General features: G+C 35.1%; 1 protein-coding gene across 4 annotated transcripts in view; it reads right to left on the bottom strand.

Annotated features, from left to right (window-relative positions):
• The window catches only part of RBBP6 (RB binding protein 6, ubiquitin ligase), a 46,579-nt gene that overhangs the window by 9,283 nt on the left and 18,610 nt on the right, over positions 1 to 18,686 (bottom strand). For 2 of the 4 annotated variants that reach the window (XM_067534201.1, XM_067534204.1), the window contains exons 3-12: positions 18,344 to 18,382; positions 16,360 to 16,396; positions 10,819 to 10,863; positions 8,229 to 8,317; positions 8,024 to 8,120; positions 6,694 to 6,833; positions 4,161 to 4,333; positions 3,120 to 3,223; positions 2,348 to 2,652; positions 66 to 165 (exon numbers count right to left, since the gene is read on the bottom strand). In XM_067534201.1, the coding sequence (XP_067390302.1) occupies positions 66 to 165; positions 2,348 to 2,652; positions 3,120 to 3,223; positions 4,161 to 4,333; positions 6,694 to 6,833; positions 8,024 to 8,120; positions 8,229 to 8,317; positions 10,819 to 10,863; positions 16,360 to 16,396; positions 18,344 to 18,382 (1,129 nt within the window). The remainder of the gene's footprint in view (positions 1 to 65; positions 166 to 2,347; positions 2,653 to 3,119; positions 3,224 to 4,160; positions 4,334 to 6,693; positions 6,834 to 8,023; positions 8,121 to 8,228; positions 8,318 to 10,818; positions 10,864 to 16,359; positions 16,397 to 18,343; positions 18,383 to 18,686) is intronic. The other 2 variants (XM_067534202.1, XM_067534203.1) reach the window with 2 other exon arrangements.

The following is an 18,686-nucleotide window of genomic DNA, read 5'->3' as shown; positions in this document are numbered from 1 at the left end:
AGGGAGAATTCAGAAGACATATCTCAAAATATGCAAATTATTATATATGCTTAAGTCAAATTTACCTTCTCTTCCATCACAGTGCTAATCAACAGAGTGGAAGAAGTTTTAGAATGTTCAGAGGCAGTCACAATAGCAGCAGGAGGCAAAACACTCTCAGCATCGCTGGAAAAAAACAAGATTTGTGTCATTCAAATATGGTGTTTTAAATTACTGAAAGTAAAAAAACTGAGATATGTAAGAAAAAGCTGCACAAATTTTAATTATTGCAAATAAGAAAATGTTGCATAAAACAGATTTAGGAGTACTAAAGCCAAAGTACAAGTTTACTGAAGGAGTGAGCTTTACATAGATTTTTAAAGGGGAGGGTCAGAAGGGAACACATAGATACGTTTTCCAGAGTAGCCTCTATATTTTCACATAAAAGTTTTCAAATGTGTACATTTAGACTGACATACAAATCTGTTCCAGGGGTATGTAAAATTTAGTACCTACATAATTTCACATAGTTTAGTGGCTGGGATTAGATCATTTGAAATGTGGACCCCAAGTGTTTAACAATACAGGTATGCTATACTGTATATTTGTATTGTATTGTATCCTTGTATTTCACGGTGATATTCATAGTACCTTTTCCAGACCTGAAGAAGAGCTCTGTGTAAGCTTGAAAGCTTGTCTCTCTCACCAGCAGAAGATGGCGCAGTAAAAGATATTACCTCGCCCACCCCCAATCTCTCTAACAAGTAGGTTGATACTTTCTTGGATAGAGCTTACTGTCGTCTAGGTTCAAACCACAGAGCTAGAGATGTGAGCCTTCAACTATAGTTTATTTTTTTAAAGTCTACTTCAGTGTAATATCACAGGAAGTAGCTCTGAACCTTAAAATTACAGTGTGAAAAGTTAAATTTACTGCTTACTAATTAATGCTCTCTGACCCCTCTATGCCTCAAATCTTCATATGTCACTCTTGCTTTGATTTATGTACTTCATAGTAGCTAGGTCAGACTCTGTCCTTTCCAGACTACTGTACCCCTTTCAGGAGTCTGATTGGTCTTGTTTACCCCCAATTTTCACCTCATTTAAAAACTTGCTTACAAAATTGGACATAAAAATGCAAAAGTGTCACAGGAAACTATTATTAAAAATTGCTTATTTTCTCATTTTACCATAATAAAATAAGTCAATTGGAATATAAATATTATACTTCCATTTCAATGTATAGATATAAAGCAGTATAATAAGCAAGTAATTGTCTATATGAAATTTTAGTTTGTACTGACTTTGCTAGTGCTTTTTATGTAGTTTGTTGTAAAACTAGGCAAATATCTAGATGAGCTGATGTACCCCCTGGAAGACCTCTGTGTATCTACAGGGATTCATGTACCCCTGGCTGAGAACCACTGATATAGATGATAGAACTTGAGCAGATGGAGTAATATTAATGCAAATGGCAAGTTTTATGTGTAGATGCCTTTTTGTAGCTTGAGAGAACACAACTGGTCTCCTCAGTAGTAAGAAAAGCAAACCTAACAGGAATCAAAAATGCTTTCCGATTGGAAGGGACTGATATATCAAGTAGCCAAATGGTAACTTTAGGTCCTCTGCTAAATGTAAAGGGCCTTCCTCCAGAAAAACCACTGGGAGAAGCGTTCCTATAAGAGGATAATCCTACAACAAGAGACTTAAAATAGTTATCAAGACAAGTGCATCTAGGAAACTGGCTGCTCTTGAGTAATGCATGTCACCAACGTATCACAAAACCATGTCTTTATTTAAAGCAATGGTGAACATCTCCATAGGAGCAGACTAATGTAACTAATTCTTCTACACAGAAGCAAATACACATGAATGAAACAAGACTTGGTGTGCCCTAACTCAAAATAGATAAGAAAAGTCTACTGAAACAAATGCTTGAGTGCCATTCTCCTATGGAGCCACTCTAATGAAAGCATAAGGTCCCACAAGGCTATGAAGTATTCATATGTTGGATACACACAATATGTCAAAGAACACAATTGATTTTGAGGTGGGGTGGAGGAGGGGAAATTAAGTTATGGTGGAATTCCCAATCAGAATACAATGTAAATGAAATAAGAGTTACATCTGTCATCCAGATACTCTCTTAAGGCCTGTTAAATTACGGCAGTGAAAGTGAAAGACAATACGATAAATAAGAACTCCAAGGCTGTAGTTGGAGCTGGAAAGGAGAGGTTTGTCAGTCAACCATCACTAACGCACGTACAAACAGCAACCAACGAGATAAAGCATTAGAACTAAATGGAAGTGGAAAACCAGCAGGAACATTTTAATTTATTTTCCAGTTGTGTTAACCTACAGGTTTACTTACTGAAAAGGTCCTTCTGGTTTTTCAGAGTGAAGAGACACAGACATTGTTGCAGAGATATCAGCAGCAGATACAGTGGCAGGAGACTGATTTACTGGCAAAGTAGTCGTCACAGATGATTGACTAGGAGTCAATGATGATGTTAGAGAAGGTGCAGAAGTGACTGGAATCATTAGAGGATCCTGTTGTCTGGAAACCGTGGGCCTTACTGCAGGTTGCAGGTTCCGCTGAACTGTCTGTCTTGGTGGCTGTATCTGCTTACGGAGCCTTTTTGTGTAGCCAGTTTCATTTTTGAAGTTGTTTACAGCCTAGAGGTAGAAAAATCATGATTCTGTAAAAGTTACTGTGTATCTTTATTATGTTCCATATAAAAAGCTTCCTTAACTCAGAGTTAAGGTTGCTCAGATGTATTTCCTTCTGACATACAGACTGAAGTACAAACAGATTTATGAGATTAGAATATCAGCTCACTTGTAGATTTTAGGAAGGAACACTGACAGATTATGCGTGACAATTTATATATTCAATAATGAAAATATCTGTCAACATTCCTTGCTAAAAATTTACAAGTGAGCTGATTTTCTAATCTCATAAACAAGGAATTTGCCATCTGAATTTTCAGAGTGATCATTTCAAAATAAACAATTAACAGATTTGAAGTGCAAATCTCAACCAGCCTTAATTAATGGCTCCATAAAGCAGAATTTTCTTGCCTCTTACTTACTTACAAAAAGATGGGCTTTTCTTACATACTTTACATGTAAAGCGAAGTTACCTGGCGTAAGAATTTGTTGGCAATTAAAGCATCCGGGGAAACATCTGTTTGATGACAAGTTGGGCAGGTATGTTCCTCTGATTCCAGTAGTGATGTTCTGATACCTGTGAACAATTAGAAGCATCTGAGCTAACAAATATTTGAGTCATACTTTACTCTCATATCCCCATGCACAACTAAGATTGGGGTCCATGGGAAATAAAGACTGGGTGGAAAACATTTAAACAGAGACTTATTGAGAAGTTTTAGTATGTGGTATTATACTTTAATAAAATAAAGAAACAATGACAGGCTGATTACAAAACTTTGTAAAAAGGAGGATTTACAGGTCATAAAAGAAAAGAACTGTTTCCAGAGCTTTTGAAAATCCAAGTTAAAAAAAAAATGCTAGTTTGGATTTAAACATTGTTTAGTGTTTGCAAATCACACAGAACAAGATAAAATTAGTGCTTGACAGCAAGTGAAACTAACTTAGCTAGTTTATTTTCATCATCTAGTGGAGTGGGATACAAGAAGTAATCAACCTCTAGAATCTAGATTAATGGATAAATTTTATTTTTAAGAAAGCATTAGTAAATTACATCATGGTTACATTTTTAACCAACTGTCCCTTTAAAAGGGGAGTTTGAACAGCCTATCTTTCTTCTGTTTAATCCTACAGTGAATTGCCAATGCTGAATTTGGGATACTAACAATTTATATGGCGAAGTCATACAAATCAAACAAGAACAAAGCAGAAGAAGGCCTTAAAGCATTTATTCTAACTAGATGTATTCAACATCAGTGATTATAAAAAAAATATACACGTTTACTTATGTTTACCCATCCCTATGTAAAAAGTTCCTCTAATCGGAGTTCCAGCCAAAATCTCCAGCATTTTTCCTTTCCCCCAAGATAAAAATGCAAAGATTTTCTGGTTAAGACACCCATGTTTCAGAACCATACAGTAGCATAGCAACTGTTGTTAATTCAGATTCCTATTCATTTTACAAGAGCAACTGGCATTTTGAGTTAACTGTAATGTCAGAATATGGCACTTACATTCATCACAATAACTGTTTCCACAGCAGGGAATGACAACTGCATCATTCATTATATCTTTGCAGATTAGACATAACAATTCGTCTGGAATAGGATCATCCTCTTCTGAGGAGGAGGATGGTTCCTCCGGTAGGAAAGGGGGCTTTTCCTTCTTCCCTATAGCATAAGCCTCCCTGAAAGAAATAATTTAATTTCAGCCTGTTTAAAGAAGGGGCATCAACATTTCTGATTATTTTTATGGAATCAATAAATTAAAAAAACTTGCTGAGTAAATTCAATTATATACTTAGTATTATATAACATCATACAGCAGAGATTTAGTCCCTAAACAAGTAAGTGGTTATTTATTGCATAATTAGCACAGATCAAACATGATACTGTTTCTACATAAGGAGGTACATAATGTAAAAATTTATTCAGCTTTAGAAAAGGTGGAATTGTAGCTGTGTAACACGTACCTTTTTAAAATTACAGCATGACCTAGATACAAAGATTATGTAGATACCTCTCCCTCAACCCGCCACACCAATATTTTCTTAGTTTCCAAAAAACATAAAATATTATATAAAAACATATTTTATATGTTTAAAGGGATTTTATCAGGTCAAGTAGTTACTTATATTTTTGGACAAATTTTGATGCACACTACATACAGCGCAACCACATTCAGATGCTCTGCAATCAACACCACCAGACCATGCACATAAACCCAAGTATTTGTGCACTGATGTACTTTTGTAATCCTTACCCTTCCTTCCTCCTCCTCTGCTCTTTGCTCTCACTTGTTGATAGTAATCTCTTCAGGAGGATGCTATCTTTTGTATCTAAAGTGCCTGCACTATTTAAAAAAGGTACTGCTCATCTGCATAAGTGTTTGCTGGATTAGGACCTTACAAGGGATAACTATTTTCTACTGAGTTTTATGGGCACTGAGACAAATAGGGTGCACTCAGATCTCCCGAAATTCCAGTGCCTTTACTGCAAGCCCAATCACTTCCCTCTCTTGAAAACTATGATTTTAGAAACAAATCAATTTGACTATGCCCTATCCTTCCCAGTTTGAGAAAGGAACCTCCCTCTCCACCCTCACCTGGAGGTTGGGAAGAAGCATTTACATTACCCCTTAATGCTGGCCGTGCATGGGTTTCTAAGTGTGAGTTACATTTCCCACTAGACCTGAATTTGCAGTATGTTTTGCACAAAGTACTTTTGGATTTCAACATATGAAGAGGTTCAACATCAGGGAGGTTTTCCAGTGGCATGTAGGTATTTTTTTAATTCTTGCTATTACTTTTTTTTTGTATATCTTAATCAGTTTACATAAAAACACTAAAGGCCTTCTGATCTTAAGATCTTTGGTGTCTTGGCTGAAACTGGCAGGGTTTTGCAAGAAACCTTTGACATAGATGTAGCATAAGCTAAAAATCAGCTTTTTAAAGAAGTGCTTAATGACAGCTGCAAATATTATTTAAAACATCACCAGCACTCCTACAGCAGACATACTGACTTCTAGCACTTGGAGCAATTTTTTTTGTTTTACATTTAAAAAATTATTGAAAAAGCACAGATTTGTCTATGGTTTAAATGATTTAAGGAAGGTCCAGGCAGCTAACTGGCTTCATTCTAACGCCACTGCTGTTCAATAATTGAATGTATTGAAACCTTTCAGGACAAAATTACAGAGGCAGGCAACTATTATAGCCATTTTAAAGACAGTAAAAACAGAAGCAGAGAGTTTAGGTGACTTGTGCAATTCACACCAAGTCCAGGGTACAGAATGTAAGAATCTCAACTCCCTGATATAGCTAGCAGACAATGCTGCTGTCTTAGTGTTGGCTATTTTCATAAAGTGTTCATTTTTAGGAAGAAGTTTTTCATACAAACAACTATTAATTTTCAGTATCTTGTTACTATTATACTTAAATGAAGGATTTATCTGTAAGCCAAAGCTTTCCAGTCAACAATGGAAATGGACAAGATCAGATGTTGTTGCTGCTCATAACACAAAATGTTTTAGCTTTAGCTGTGTTGGCCCAATATTCACTATCTCAGTGCTAATTTCTATGAACCAATACACGTTTTATGACATATTAAAATATTCCCCCAGCATGTTTCAGTCAAGGCTTTCCAAACCTTCTAATGCCAAAGTGGATTACCTGCAACAGCAAAATGAACACAACTGGAGGTTTGGGGGGGGAGGCCGGAGGAAGTGCCTGGATGCAGTGATGCATCCGACTATTGTGTGCATATATTTGCATAGAAAGTTACGAGCATACGTATGAGTGAAACAAGAAAAAGGTTAAAAATACATTTTGACCAGCTTCAGGGTGTACCAATATTTTCCCAGTTACAGCCACAACAGTTCGCCGAGGCTGTACCTCACTAGCATTTTACAGAGCAGACTACAGCCACTGATACTGAACTAGAGCCTGTTACAGATGCCAGCCTAACGTTACTCCATTTTGATTTAAGTACTTGCACATGCAGTCTCTGTGGGTTACACTTTGGCCACCTCTGAAGTACTAACACTTACGCATCAATAGTTGGTATTGCATATTTTCCTGTATTTGTAAGCATAGCGCCCTTTGTATTGGGATCCTTCACTTCCATCATGAAACTCCTGGGAATTCCTGTGCTCTTTTTAATCCTGGGAACAGACTCAAAATTTTTGTCCTGTTAAGAAAAAGAATCCAGATATATTTCAGCTTTAAAGGTAACCCATTTAAAAGGACATATAAATGCTTAGTGTGTGTCAGTGGTAAAAATATATTTTTGCATTTAATTTTTTTTCTTTGCAAAGATGATTATATCTGCATGATAAATACATATAATTCCTTAACTGACTAAGGCATTGCAAAAAAAATCAGGTGTTTTGAACTCAGTGGGACAACTCATGTGTGTGAAGTCAAACATAAGCAAAGTCTTTGCAGTACTAGGACCTAAAGTCACTCTCTCCATTCATGTAATAGTGGCTGTAAAGTATTTATGCTACTGAGTAGATGTCACATACATTTGAATCTACAGGAGGAGAATGGTTGAAAGATGTATCCTCTTTACAGTCACGTATAAAATTAAATGCTAAGAACGCATTCAAATGTGAATTGGTTTATTCATACAAAATCTATATTGAAAATATTAAGGATGTGAGAAGTCTGAAGGTAAGCATGAAGCATGCCACAACTTGCAATATGAGGGAACAAGGTGCTTTGGAATGAGTTAAGGAGATGACCTACAAGGGATATGGAAAGGACCGGACATATCCCCTTCACTATAATTTCTCTCCTTTACTGATCATCTTAAAATATTTAAGAAGAAATTTCTTGATTTTTGATAATTCCCCGCAGTTTTCAGAATCCATTCTATAAAATGTACTCCTCACGTTGTAATGAGGCAAACTATCATGAAGATAATCACATCTTTGCTCCTTACATACACTTCAAAGGTGCAATTACTACTTTTGAAAGTAAATCAGATAGCTTTAGGTCTTCTCTCTCCTTAATTTCTTGTAATTCAGAGGAACACGAGTCAGAAAAACGCTCCAAGAATGGAATGTTTATTTCTACAGTGCATCCCTATTATGGAAAAAGAGACTAACTCTGAAAATGAAATATTTTTAAACACAATCTAAACCCAGCCAGAAATCTGAATTACTAACAAAGCTTTGCCACTCCACCAGGATGAATGTCTTTCAAAAGTATACTGTTAAACACTATCAGCTGCAATGCTTAGGCACAAAAGTAGGAATTCAGGGCAGAGTTCCAACCTTTGCTATGAATTATCTTGCCTATGTATTTAAGTTAGATCATAAAATTCAATAATCTCATACTATTTATAATAGCGCACATTTCACCATAGTCTCTTACCCCATTTGTTGGACAATTCTTTATGTAATGACCAGGTTTTCCACAACGAAAGCAGGTATATGATGGTGGAGGTGGACCCAAAGGTTTCTTCATGTAACTAAAAAGGTTTAAAAGAGGTGTCCACAGTTTTAAAAGAGAACATAAGCATATCTGTACAATTTGTCCATAATCTTCAAGGAACAGATTTGACATTATAAACACTTACTTGATTGGATCATATTCATGGCCAGACTGTGACATCATAGCTTTTATTTTATCTTCTTCAGAAGCATTGGCTTCAGCCAGATTGGCAGTCTGTTTAATAGGTAATTATTTGACACACACATTAGAAACACATTTAAGTCCACACAGCCAAAGACAACACCACTCATCCAATCCTGTAAAGAGCAGCACAAATCTAACTGAAGTTGCATCAAAACAGCTGCTTATATTATATATTGTCATGAAGATGTTCTGGGGAGTCCTTAAGCCATTACATGATGTTTGTGTGCCCGTCAGCCTATTTGAGAAAAGCGTTCTTGAACACTCAAAACCTTAGGCTCTGTTTGTACCTTACATAAAGACTTGTGTAACTGCTCCAAATTTCTTTAAAACAAAAGTGGACTTGGACTTAAGCTAAGTGTACAAAAATCTCATTCAGTACTTTTAAGTTAAAGAAACTAAATTTTAAGCTCCAGACTATATGAAAAAGTATGTTCACTGTGTATTTGTATTCATTCAGAAATATGGATACAAGTTAAATAGCAGTATTTACATTTCACAGTGTTAAAGGGACACTCAACTTGAATGATTTGAAACTGATTTTTTTTTTTTTAAAGTCCAGGTCTCTGATAAAGCACCCTTGAAGGGAATGTGCTTTTAAAATTTCTTTAGTTCTTAAACATGGTATTTGTGTTCCCCTGCTGAGGTTCTAGAAAAGTCCTTTCAGTGAAGGAGAAACTAACAGAGTGCTGTCACGTGTAAACAGGCTAAAAAATATATATTTTGTTAACTTTAAACTATGAAGTGTTGTAACTACAGCAGGCACAACAATTTGCAGATAAATAGCTTTCGAGTTGACTGTGTCTCTTTAATATGCAAACTGTAAATGTAATCCTCAAATGTGGAGCTAGCCTTTCAAAATACTGAGGCCAACTGAAAAAAAAAATCACAATTTACCATTATTGTTAAAATATTATACACTAGTCCAGATACAAGCAGGGTCTAAGGGAGTGACTGCTAATTACTTGGATCTTCAAGCACCTAGCATTCAGATCAACCATTCAGAGTGTTTTATCTTTTTATACATTCATTCACAAAAGCAACCAACTAGTTTCAACATTTTATTAAATGGTTGTTTCATATACATAGCTTTTCTTAACAGTAACATAATCCAGATTGACATCTATGAAACCATTAACATTTACAGAAAAGGTGATTTACAGATACTTAACTAATTTGTTTGAACCCAAACAGTTTACAAACACATTCAAAAGCACAAAACATTAGTAGGAATAGACCAAAATTCCAATATGGCATTTAATACATAATAGGAATAAAACAGAAAACTGTTAAACACATTGCCTCCATGGTAGGCCAGTCTGCGCTGAAGAGGTTAAAAGTAAGTAACAGTTTTAAGCTGCTTTATGTTATGTTTCTGCATTTTTCAGAAATACTTAAGTTCTTTCCAAAACTTAAAAAAGGAATACACCACTTGGACAGCTTTTCACATTTTAGAATAAGAAAGTTGACATGAGTTTACAAAACCAAGGACAGATTTAGGGACAGCACTAATGGAAGCCAATCTCTTTAGATGGCTATTTTTCAAGTTAAATTTCTTAGTTGCCAAATGCATGTGAGATTTTTCATGTTTATAGTGGAAGGGAAGCAATAGATGGAAAGAATTATGTTTTTCCCTGGAAAACGAACTCCAGTCTTAACATGCAAAAGAAAGGAAGTCTAACTACTCTGAATTATGTCCTAACCTTTCTAATCTTTTAAATTTTAAAAGAGCAATAATTTACTTGGCTGATACTATAGTATCTTTTTAATAAGTGTATTCACACTAGTGCTTTCCCAAACAAAGTCACACATTATTGAGCAAAAAATGCAAGCAGTTTCATAGCAAAACATGGCATATACAACAGTTTCAGAAGATCACATTTGTCAATATGCCACACATACACATTGGTATATTCCTATAAACAATTGATACATTTACACAATTTACAAGTCTGTGTTCAAACAAATTAGGTTGTATAAATGTTGTCCACTGTATATATACTACAAGTCTACAACTTATGAAATTATGTGCAACACTCAAATAATTGGTCTATCACTGGAAAGTCTAGAAATCCAAAAATAATCATGCAATTGTCCATGTTAAGGAAAAGCTTCTATTTTGGCTGTTGCAAAAAAACCCTGGAAAGTCCATAACTTACAGCCAAAATATATTAAATTCTTCTTTAAAAATTGTGCTAGTTTCCAATGCAAAATTAACGAAACGTATGAAAGAAACGGTAAACAGCTTCTGAAGTGCTTCTTCCGTGTGTCTTGAAGATGAGTAATACTGTAACATTATGCTGAGGCTGATAAGGTACTCCCCTTCTATCTTCCCAAACTGGGGACTACTCTTTACAGGATAGTATCAATCAATATATACACAAATTTTCAAGTTAAAGTCAGCACTTTTCACTAATATAAAATTTTGCTCAAATTACAAAATTAGGCAGATATAGATCACAATATCAGACATTTAAATATCAAGCAAACAATTCATTCAGTTATATTTGGCAAGAATATATATGTATATATACCTTTGTAAGCTGGGCCAGAGAAATAGATGCAGAAGAGTCATCAATCTGTTCACAAAAAATTAAACACACATTCAAGTTCCACAATCAAAACAGAGCGATATTTAGCCTCTACTGTAGTTTGAATGTCTACACTGGGTATTTTTTGTGTCATTGACAGAGGCATTTTCCAAAGTAGTGCAATTTTTATTTGCACAAAATAAATGGAGCCCAAAACCCTGGCAGCTTTAAAAATGTGCGTGAGATTAAGAGATGTCGGCTTCTAAGGGGAAGACACTGAAATAACAAAGCAATTTGCTGAAGTCAATTTATTGCTTCAGAGCCTCTCTTCTTGATGAGACCCCATAACTCCTTAACTCAATAGGACTCAATATATTACGGACAGAATAAATACTTCTCACTTTGAGCTAACTAGGTTACATTTTTAAAATAATTTTTTAAAGTTAGTTTGAGAAAGAATTGTGTTAATATAGAAATGTATTTTTAATATATTTTGTAATTTAACACTTAATCATGAATGTGTGTGGTTATGCTTTTGTGAAGTACACTCTAGCTTGTTGCCAACGAAAGCATAGGTGTATCAGCCCAAAGAGATAAAAGAACTTGGCAAAAAAATCCATTTCATAAAAGCAATCCGTCCACTGATCTATGAGTCATAAAATAAACTGTCTGGATCCATTCCAGAGGGGTAGCCGTATTAGTCTGTATACAGCAAAAACAACGAGAGTTCTGTAGCACTTTAAAGACTAACAAATTTAATTTCAGCAGGCATAAGCTTTCGTGGGCTTCAGCCCACTTCCTTTCACTTCCGCTGAAGCCCATGAAAGCTTATGCCTGCTGAAATTAAATTTGTTAGTCTTTAAAGTGCTACAGAACTCTCGTTGTTTTTGTCTGGATCAAATTAGGACAAGTAAAAAGCTGTATAATTCTATATGCCACAAGAGTTTACTAGAATGGGGAAAAAATGAAACAAGTCCATTTTATTAAAACAGATGGGCATATTATAAAATTGGACTGAAAATGTGCAACTTACTTTATACAGATCTTTCAATATTTAAGATTTTCCCTCCCACAACCCAAAGATACAATTTTTAATAGAAGTCATGAGGAGAGGTTATGAACTCCATTATGGACAAAAGCAAGAAAGCATACTTTCAGTGATGAAGGTAAGAACGCAGATCCTGACCCTGCAAGCTGCTCATCCATGCCGACAGACCCCTGTGCCTGCCCAGACGAAGTACCTTGCAGGAAAGTGGCTGATTTCAAGACTTCAAATGGATCACTGATTGCAGCATAAACTGAATTGCCAATTCAAAACTATTGGTAATGTGTAATTTTTCCACACATGAAAAGGACAATTAATTCCTGTGCTCTTTGTAGAGTATCAAATTGTAACATGCCACTATCAGCAAAAAGAATACAATTATTAAATCAAAATGATACTTAATTATCAAAATAAAATCTGTATAGAGAAAATATTTGGAGATTTTGGGCTCAGTGGTTATTTTGACTTAAAATTAAACTGACTGGAGAAATGGAATAAAATTTCACAAGTTAAAGACCTCTCTCAAGAGAAGCCAATAATATCACTTGCATAAGAGTTGGAGAAAGATTACTTTTTTTTAAAAGGGAATGGGTTTTTAAAGAACCTTACAGAAACCCTACATTACTTAATGTAGTAGAAGTGTTCCACGGAATAATTTTATTATTCCAACTTTGGGGAAAAGTTCCACGGAATAATTTTATTATTCCAACTTTGGGGAAAACTTAGGTCATCTGTAATGACCTATTCTTCATTCAGTCAAAAGGGTCTCAGAGTTCATGATTCTTCCACCACATGGGACTCTTCTGCACATGAGCATTACTTGGCAACACTACTTTTACACTGATTTTTACTGAATTTTTAAAAAGATTTCAAGAAATGATACTCCCGAAAATATTCCATGGAGGGGAAGAATTAGAATACTCAGAATTTGAAGACCCCTTTTAATGATAATGCTTTGAGAATTTATTTTTATTATAAATTTCCATTTTTTAAGACAATTTAACTCTGTTGCAAAACCTCTATATGCTATTGTGTTGTGCGCTATAGTGAACTCTCTACATTCAATTATGTTAAAAAGGGAACTGTAGTTAAATAACCAGAAAGCTGATGTTTCAGAAGTCTCTCCTTTTTACATGTGGAAATAAAGAGGGCTATGTTTTACCATTACAGCTGTTAAACACAAAAGCCCAGAAAATAATGTTAACAGCTCATTAAGTGTTATGACTGTTTTACCAATTTTTTGCCAATGTTGGACTCCTCAATCTTTAACAGTACAGTTGCAAGAGTCCAATGGATAGTTTTTCTGAATTAGTCAAATTTTCTACCTTGAGCACAGCGGGACGGCATAGTAGTTAAAATTTTCTCATGAGACTGCATTAATGTCTTACAGATGTTGACCTGATTACTTAAGGAAGGAGGGTAATGTTGTTACTCCTGAACACTAAATTACTACCAGAAGGAGTGAATAATTAATTAATGTCTCAGTGAGTGTATTCCCATGGTGGTCAGTCCTGCCTGTGTTGTACTCTTCTCCTTTTTGCTTTTAACTTTTTAAAAATTTCTACTATAGTACTTTGGTCAAGTTTCCTACTAACCACTGGATTCACATAAACGGAACCTACATGTCCAGGGTTTTTGTGCCTCTAGGTAACTGCAACAGAACAGACCCAATACTGTAGTAGAACATAAATCATAAAAATGGTGAACGATTTTTTTACTGTATTGGATCCTATTTCATATAGAAGACTGCCCAGAGGAACTGGAGTAGAATAAGGGGGGGAGGGGAAAAAGAGGTCAAAAGGAAAACAAACCCTCCAATCCCAAACTTTACATATAGACCAAAAGGGATTTCAGTTTCAATGATCACTTGAATCCTGAGTATTGTTAATCTTAACTGAAGAATTGGCCAAATAGGATTTCAGTTGAAATTTAGTGACTTGTACTCTAAACAAATGTGTATTTTTATAGCACCAAAGACAGTGGGGTACTGATTCTGATTAAGGCTTCTTGTTGTTACTCAGTCACCAGTTTCAAAACAAGGTTCAGAACCCTAATTCTGATTGTGACAATGCCAGAATGGGCACACAGTGTAGGAGGATAGTAATGCATGAAACAGCAAGGCAATGCAGAAATAATTAGTCAAGATAATTATCAAATGTACTAACCCATTTTAAGCTTGCTGCCCAATGTTTTGTTTTTACAGTGTATCAGCCTTCAATTTACTTAATCCTGGTACACTGGAGCCAAGTTCTGCCTTCAAATACATTCAATGGGAGTTGTGCACATATAACTTAAGACAGAATTTTGTCCCTGATTTTGGATCACGCTGGGCAATTAAGAGTAATAATAACTGTGCCCACATCACTGGAAGTGCCTTATCCTATAGTCACTGTAAGGACAAAACTCCTACTGTCTTTGAGATTTACAGACGAAAAGCACAAAGAGCTAGGTATTATCATTAACAGGAGCTGCATATGTGGAGGACTGGCAAGATCAGGTCCAAACACTGACTTTTTTCTGCCCACAACCTAAATAGCGTCCAATCATGCCAACAAGACAAAAGGGAATATTTTTGCTTTGCTTTCATTTTAGTTTAAATAGTTCTAATTAGAATTAATACAGACATTCTTTAAAGTATATTTTTTAAAACTGATGAGAAATCTATATCAGCTCATAATAAGATGCTACTTAGAAATGTAAACAGAGATGCCAGGGAACACACAAGGCTAAAAGAATGTTAACTTTATTTATGAACATGTGATTTGTGTTCATACACATGCTAGTAAACAAAAAGGAAAAGAACTGTTTTCAAGAAATAAAAACTCATCTGAATTAGATCAAATACTGTAAATGTGGTTTACATAAATGCATTACATTAACTTCTAGGGTCACTGGGCCAGTCAAGCTAATTTGAGCTAAGCTGAGACACATGTATACCTAAAAAAACAATTTGAACCAACTGCCAACAGAATTTTCGATTGCAGATTAGGTTTTTTAAGACATTAAATCCATAAATAAAAAAGATTAGGATTTTAGATGTATTGTTACATGTCATGAGAACCAGAGGCTATATTCTTCATAGACCGCAGACCCAAAGCCAGGATTTTTCTTGATTCTGTTATCCTACTAGATCCAATGATCCAGGGTTAGTGTAATGCCTCATATCATTCTAGTTAAAAATCAGTTGTACTTAAAGAAAAATGAAAAATAAAAAACACCAAGTAGTAATTCTGAATACTAATTAGGACTATTTTGAAATGTTTGAATTATGCATAATATTCAACCCAACGAGCAAATCAAAGTATATACCATAACCAGTTAAATATTTGTTTGTATAACTATAGATCTGTATTTAGCAACAGACTAACAATTAGCATTTCAAACTTCAAGAAAAATGCTGCCCCCCTTTTTTCAACTGTAAAATCAGAAGTGGTGGTATACTTAAGAAAGGCTTAGTCACTGACAGCTTAAGAAACATTCGACTCAGAATTTAGCCATATCAGAAAATGTGGTTTGCAGGTGAGAGTTAAGGCAGTTGGTAGGGAGTTTAATCCTTAATTGCACAAGGGTCTAGCAGACAAAAGAAAATGAATAATTAGCTGAAATTTCTACACCAAGTTTTAGATATTTTAGTCTGCAGACATACTATTTAAACTAAACTGCATCATCACAGAAAGTGGAAGAGTCAAATGCAGAACTTTAGAATACCACTTTGTGTGCCAAAAGTTATTTGAATTCACTACAACCTTTTCAAAACATTTATATGTTGTCAGAGGCACCCAAATAATACCACTTTTTAATCGTACAGTTTTAGGGAATGTAAATGCTCAAGTATTTAAGGACAGCAAAATGAACCATTTAGCTGCACAGAAATGCCCCCAGGAAATGCTGGGATATATTTGATTCAGCATTTGTTTGAACCCCAAGTCAAAAGTAAGAAACAATACCAAATTTAACAACAATGGTTTCTCAGTGGTTTTTGATAACATTTTCAAAAACCGTTAGGCAAAAAAGTATTGAAAACAAAAGCTAAGTGATACAATGTGAAAATGGCAAAAAATACACTCCAAACATTTTTATTGCAAGAAACAAAAAGCACACAACAACCTGTACAAACATACATATTACTAACTATAGACAGACAGATGTAGAACATGGCATCATGTTCAGTTGTGCAAACCTTGAACCTACATGATCTGAAAATGATCATACATTATCTGTACAACACAAAGTCATACAGGAAGTATTCTAGCATATTCAATATGAAATACAATGCATTACTTGGCACAAATACTAGTATTCACATTAAAGGTGTGCAAACGATAGCATTACTCAATATTTTTACTATTTTGGCATTAAATACATTGTATTTACAATATATACTGTGCTTTGTTGGAAGTTAAAATTTAAGTTAATGTTTAGAAAATTAATTTGCTACATTACTGTTTATAATTAAGTGCAGTGTGTAGGAAAAAGTGTGAGATTGTGTTTTTACATACTGCTTTTGAAGTTCCACTCACTGGTTCAGTTCGACTTCTAGAAGAAGAAATAAAAGTTGTCAGAATAAGAACATTGTTTGCATCTATTATACAAACAATGAAAACAAACCATGCTATGAGTACCAATATTATATGTTCTGATAATCTAGTGAATAAAGAAATTTAGGTGACTACAGAAACTGTTCTCCCTTGGGACTCATAGCATTATTACTTTGACGTTACATTTATATTTAGTATTTTCAGAAAATATTGTAAGACTCATGTTTGTGGAATTAAATTATTAGTAAAAATTGAACTTAAAATTCAACAAGTCTTTCTTTGGACAACGGATGGTCAACATATTAAAGATCCTAAGTATTAATTGCTTCACGCTACAACTCTGTATTTTCAGTCAGACTATCACCTATCTAAGCAGGGCCTGACAGTTATCCAAACAACTCTCACATCCCAAATGCAGTTATACTAAGGATCAGATCTGAGACTCACTGATTGTATTTCATCATTATTATAGTGTCTGGAAAAGAAAAGTGATAGTCTAGAGTTATTGGTCTAGTGCAAGTGGTACTAGTGCGAGACATGCTATATCTTGATTTTAGTAAGGCTTTAGACTCAGTCTTGCATGATATTCTCAAACTAGGAAAATGTGCTCTAGCTGAAATTATTATAAGGGGGTGAACAACTGGTTGAAAAACTGTACTCAAAGAGTAGTTACCAATGGTTCACTGTCAAACTGGGAGACTATATCTAGTTGGGTTTTGCAAGGGTCTGTCCTGGATCTGGTATTTTACAACATTTTTATTAATGACTTAGATAATGGAATGGAGAGTATGCTTATAAAATTTGGTGATGACACTAAGCTGGGAGGGATTGCAAGCACTTTGGAGGACAAGATGCAAATTCAAAATGACCCTGATAAATTGGAGAATCAGTCTGAAATCAACAAGATGAAATTCAATAAAGAAAATGCCAAGTACTACACTTAGGAAAGAAAAATCGGATGCACAAATACAAACTGGGAAATAACTGGCCAAGCAATAGTACTTCGGAAAGGGATCTAGGGGGTAAAGTTGATCACAAACTGAATATGAGCCAATAATGTGATGCAGTTACAAAAAAAAGGCTAATATTCTGGGATGTATTAATAGGTGTGTTGTATGTAAGACACAGGAGACAACTGTCCCACTCTACTTGGCACTGGTGAAGCCTCAGCTGCAATACTGTACACCCAGTCTTGGGTGCCACACTTTAGGAAAGATGTGGACGAATTGTAGAGTCCAGAGGAGAGCAGCCAACATGATAAAATGTTTATAAAACCTGACCTATGAGAAAAGGTAAAAAACAAAAACAAAAACAAAAAACCTCTGCCCATATTTAGTCTGCCCATATTAGTCTTGAGAAAAGACAACGGAGAGGGGACCAGATAACAGTCTTCAAATATGTTAAGGGATGTTATAAAGAGGACAGTGATCAGTTGTTCACAATGTCCACTGAAGGTAGAACAAGAAGTTTACTCTTCAGCAAGGGAGACTCAGGCTAAATGCTGGGGAAAATTTTTTTAACTATAAGGTTACGCAAATACTGGAATAGATTATCAAGGGAAGTTGTGGAATCTCTATCACTGGAGGTTTTCAAGAACAGGTTAGACAAACACCTGACAGGAATGGTCTAGGTATACTTGGTGCTACCTCAGCATTGGGGGGGAGGGGGGGAATAGATTACCTCAAGGTCCCTTTAGCCCTACATTTCTATGATTCTAATGTTTGAAATATGAATTTTAACTTGTAAGAATCATGTGCTAAAAAGCAGAATATTTGTTGCACAGTGAATAATACTGTAAACCCTCAGCAATGTGGTCCTCATAACAGGATTTTTTTGTGGAAGCCCAAACACCCTGGTGAGGGATCTGAATTTAGCCATAAAAGTGCCCAGATATTAAACCTTTTATATATGCTACATTGACTAAAAGTAGTAGTAGAAATATCACCTGAAAGAAGTTTCTAGGATTTTGTGCGGTTTAGGAGTCCTGTGACAAAAAAAAAGTCTTAATTACCAGAATTTGCTTAAAATAAATCCTGAATATTCTACAATATTTAGGAATTCCTTTATTACATTTGAAAATGTGTTGAGGTTCCACAGAAGATTGTGGACCTGCAAACCACTTATACAGAATTAGGCATGCAACTGTTGGTATTGTTAATAAGAGTTGTATATTTAATTCATGAAGCTGCCAAAAGTCTCCCAGGAGCTGAGGCAGTTTAAAGCCTCTTACAGAATTTATGCATGTAGGACTTGCGCTTCCAACAGTCACTACTAGAAAACTATTCCAG

This window comes from Emydura macquarii, unplaced genomic scaffold, assembly GCF_026122565.2.
Source record: "Emydura macquarii macquarii isolate MOO-44397 ecotype Brisbane River unplaced genomic scaffold, CSIRO-AGI_Emac_v2 contig_3390, whole genome shotgun sequence".
Classification (NCBI taxonomy): Eukaryota; Metazoa; Chordata; order Testudines; family Chelidae; genus Emydura; species Emydura macquarii.
Note: the sequence above shows the minus strand (reverse complement) of the source record. Positions and strands in the feature narration are given on the sequence as shown.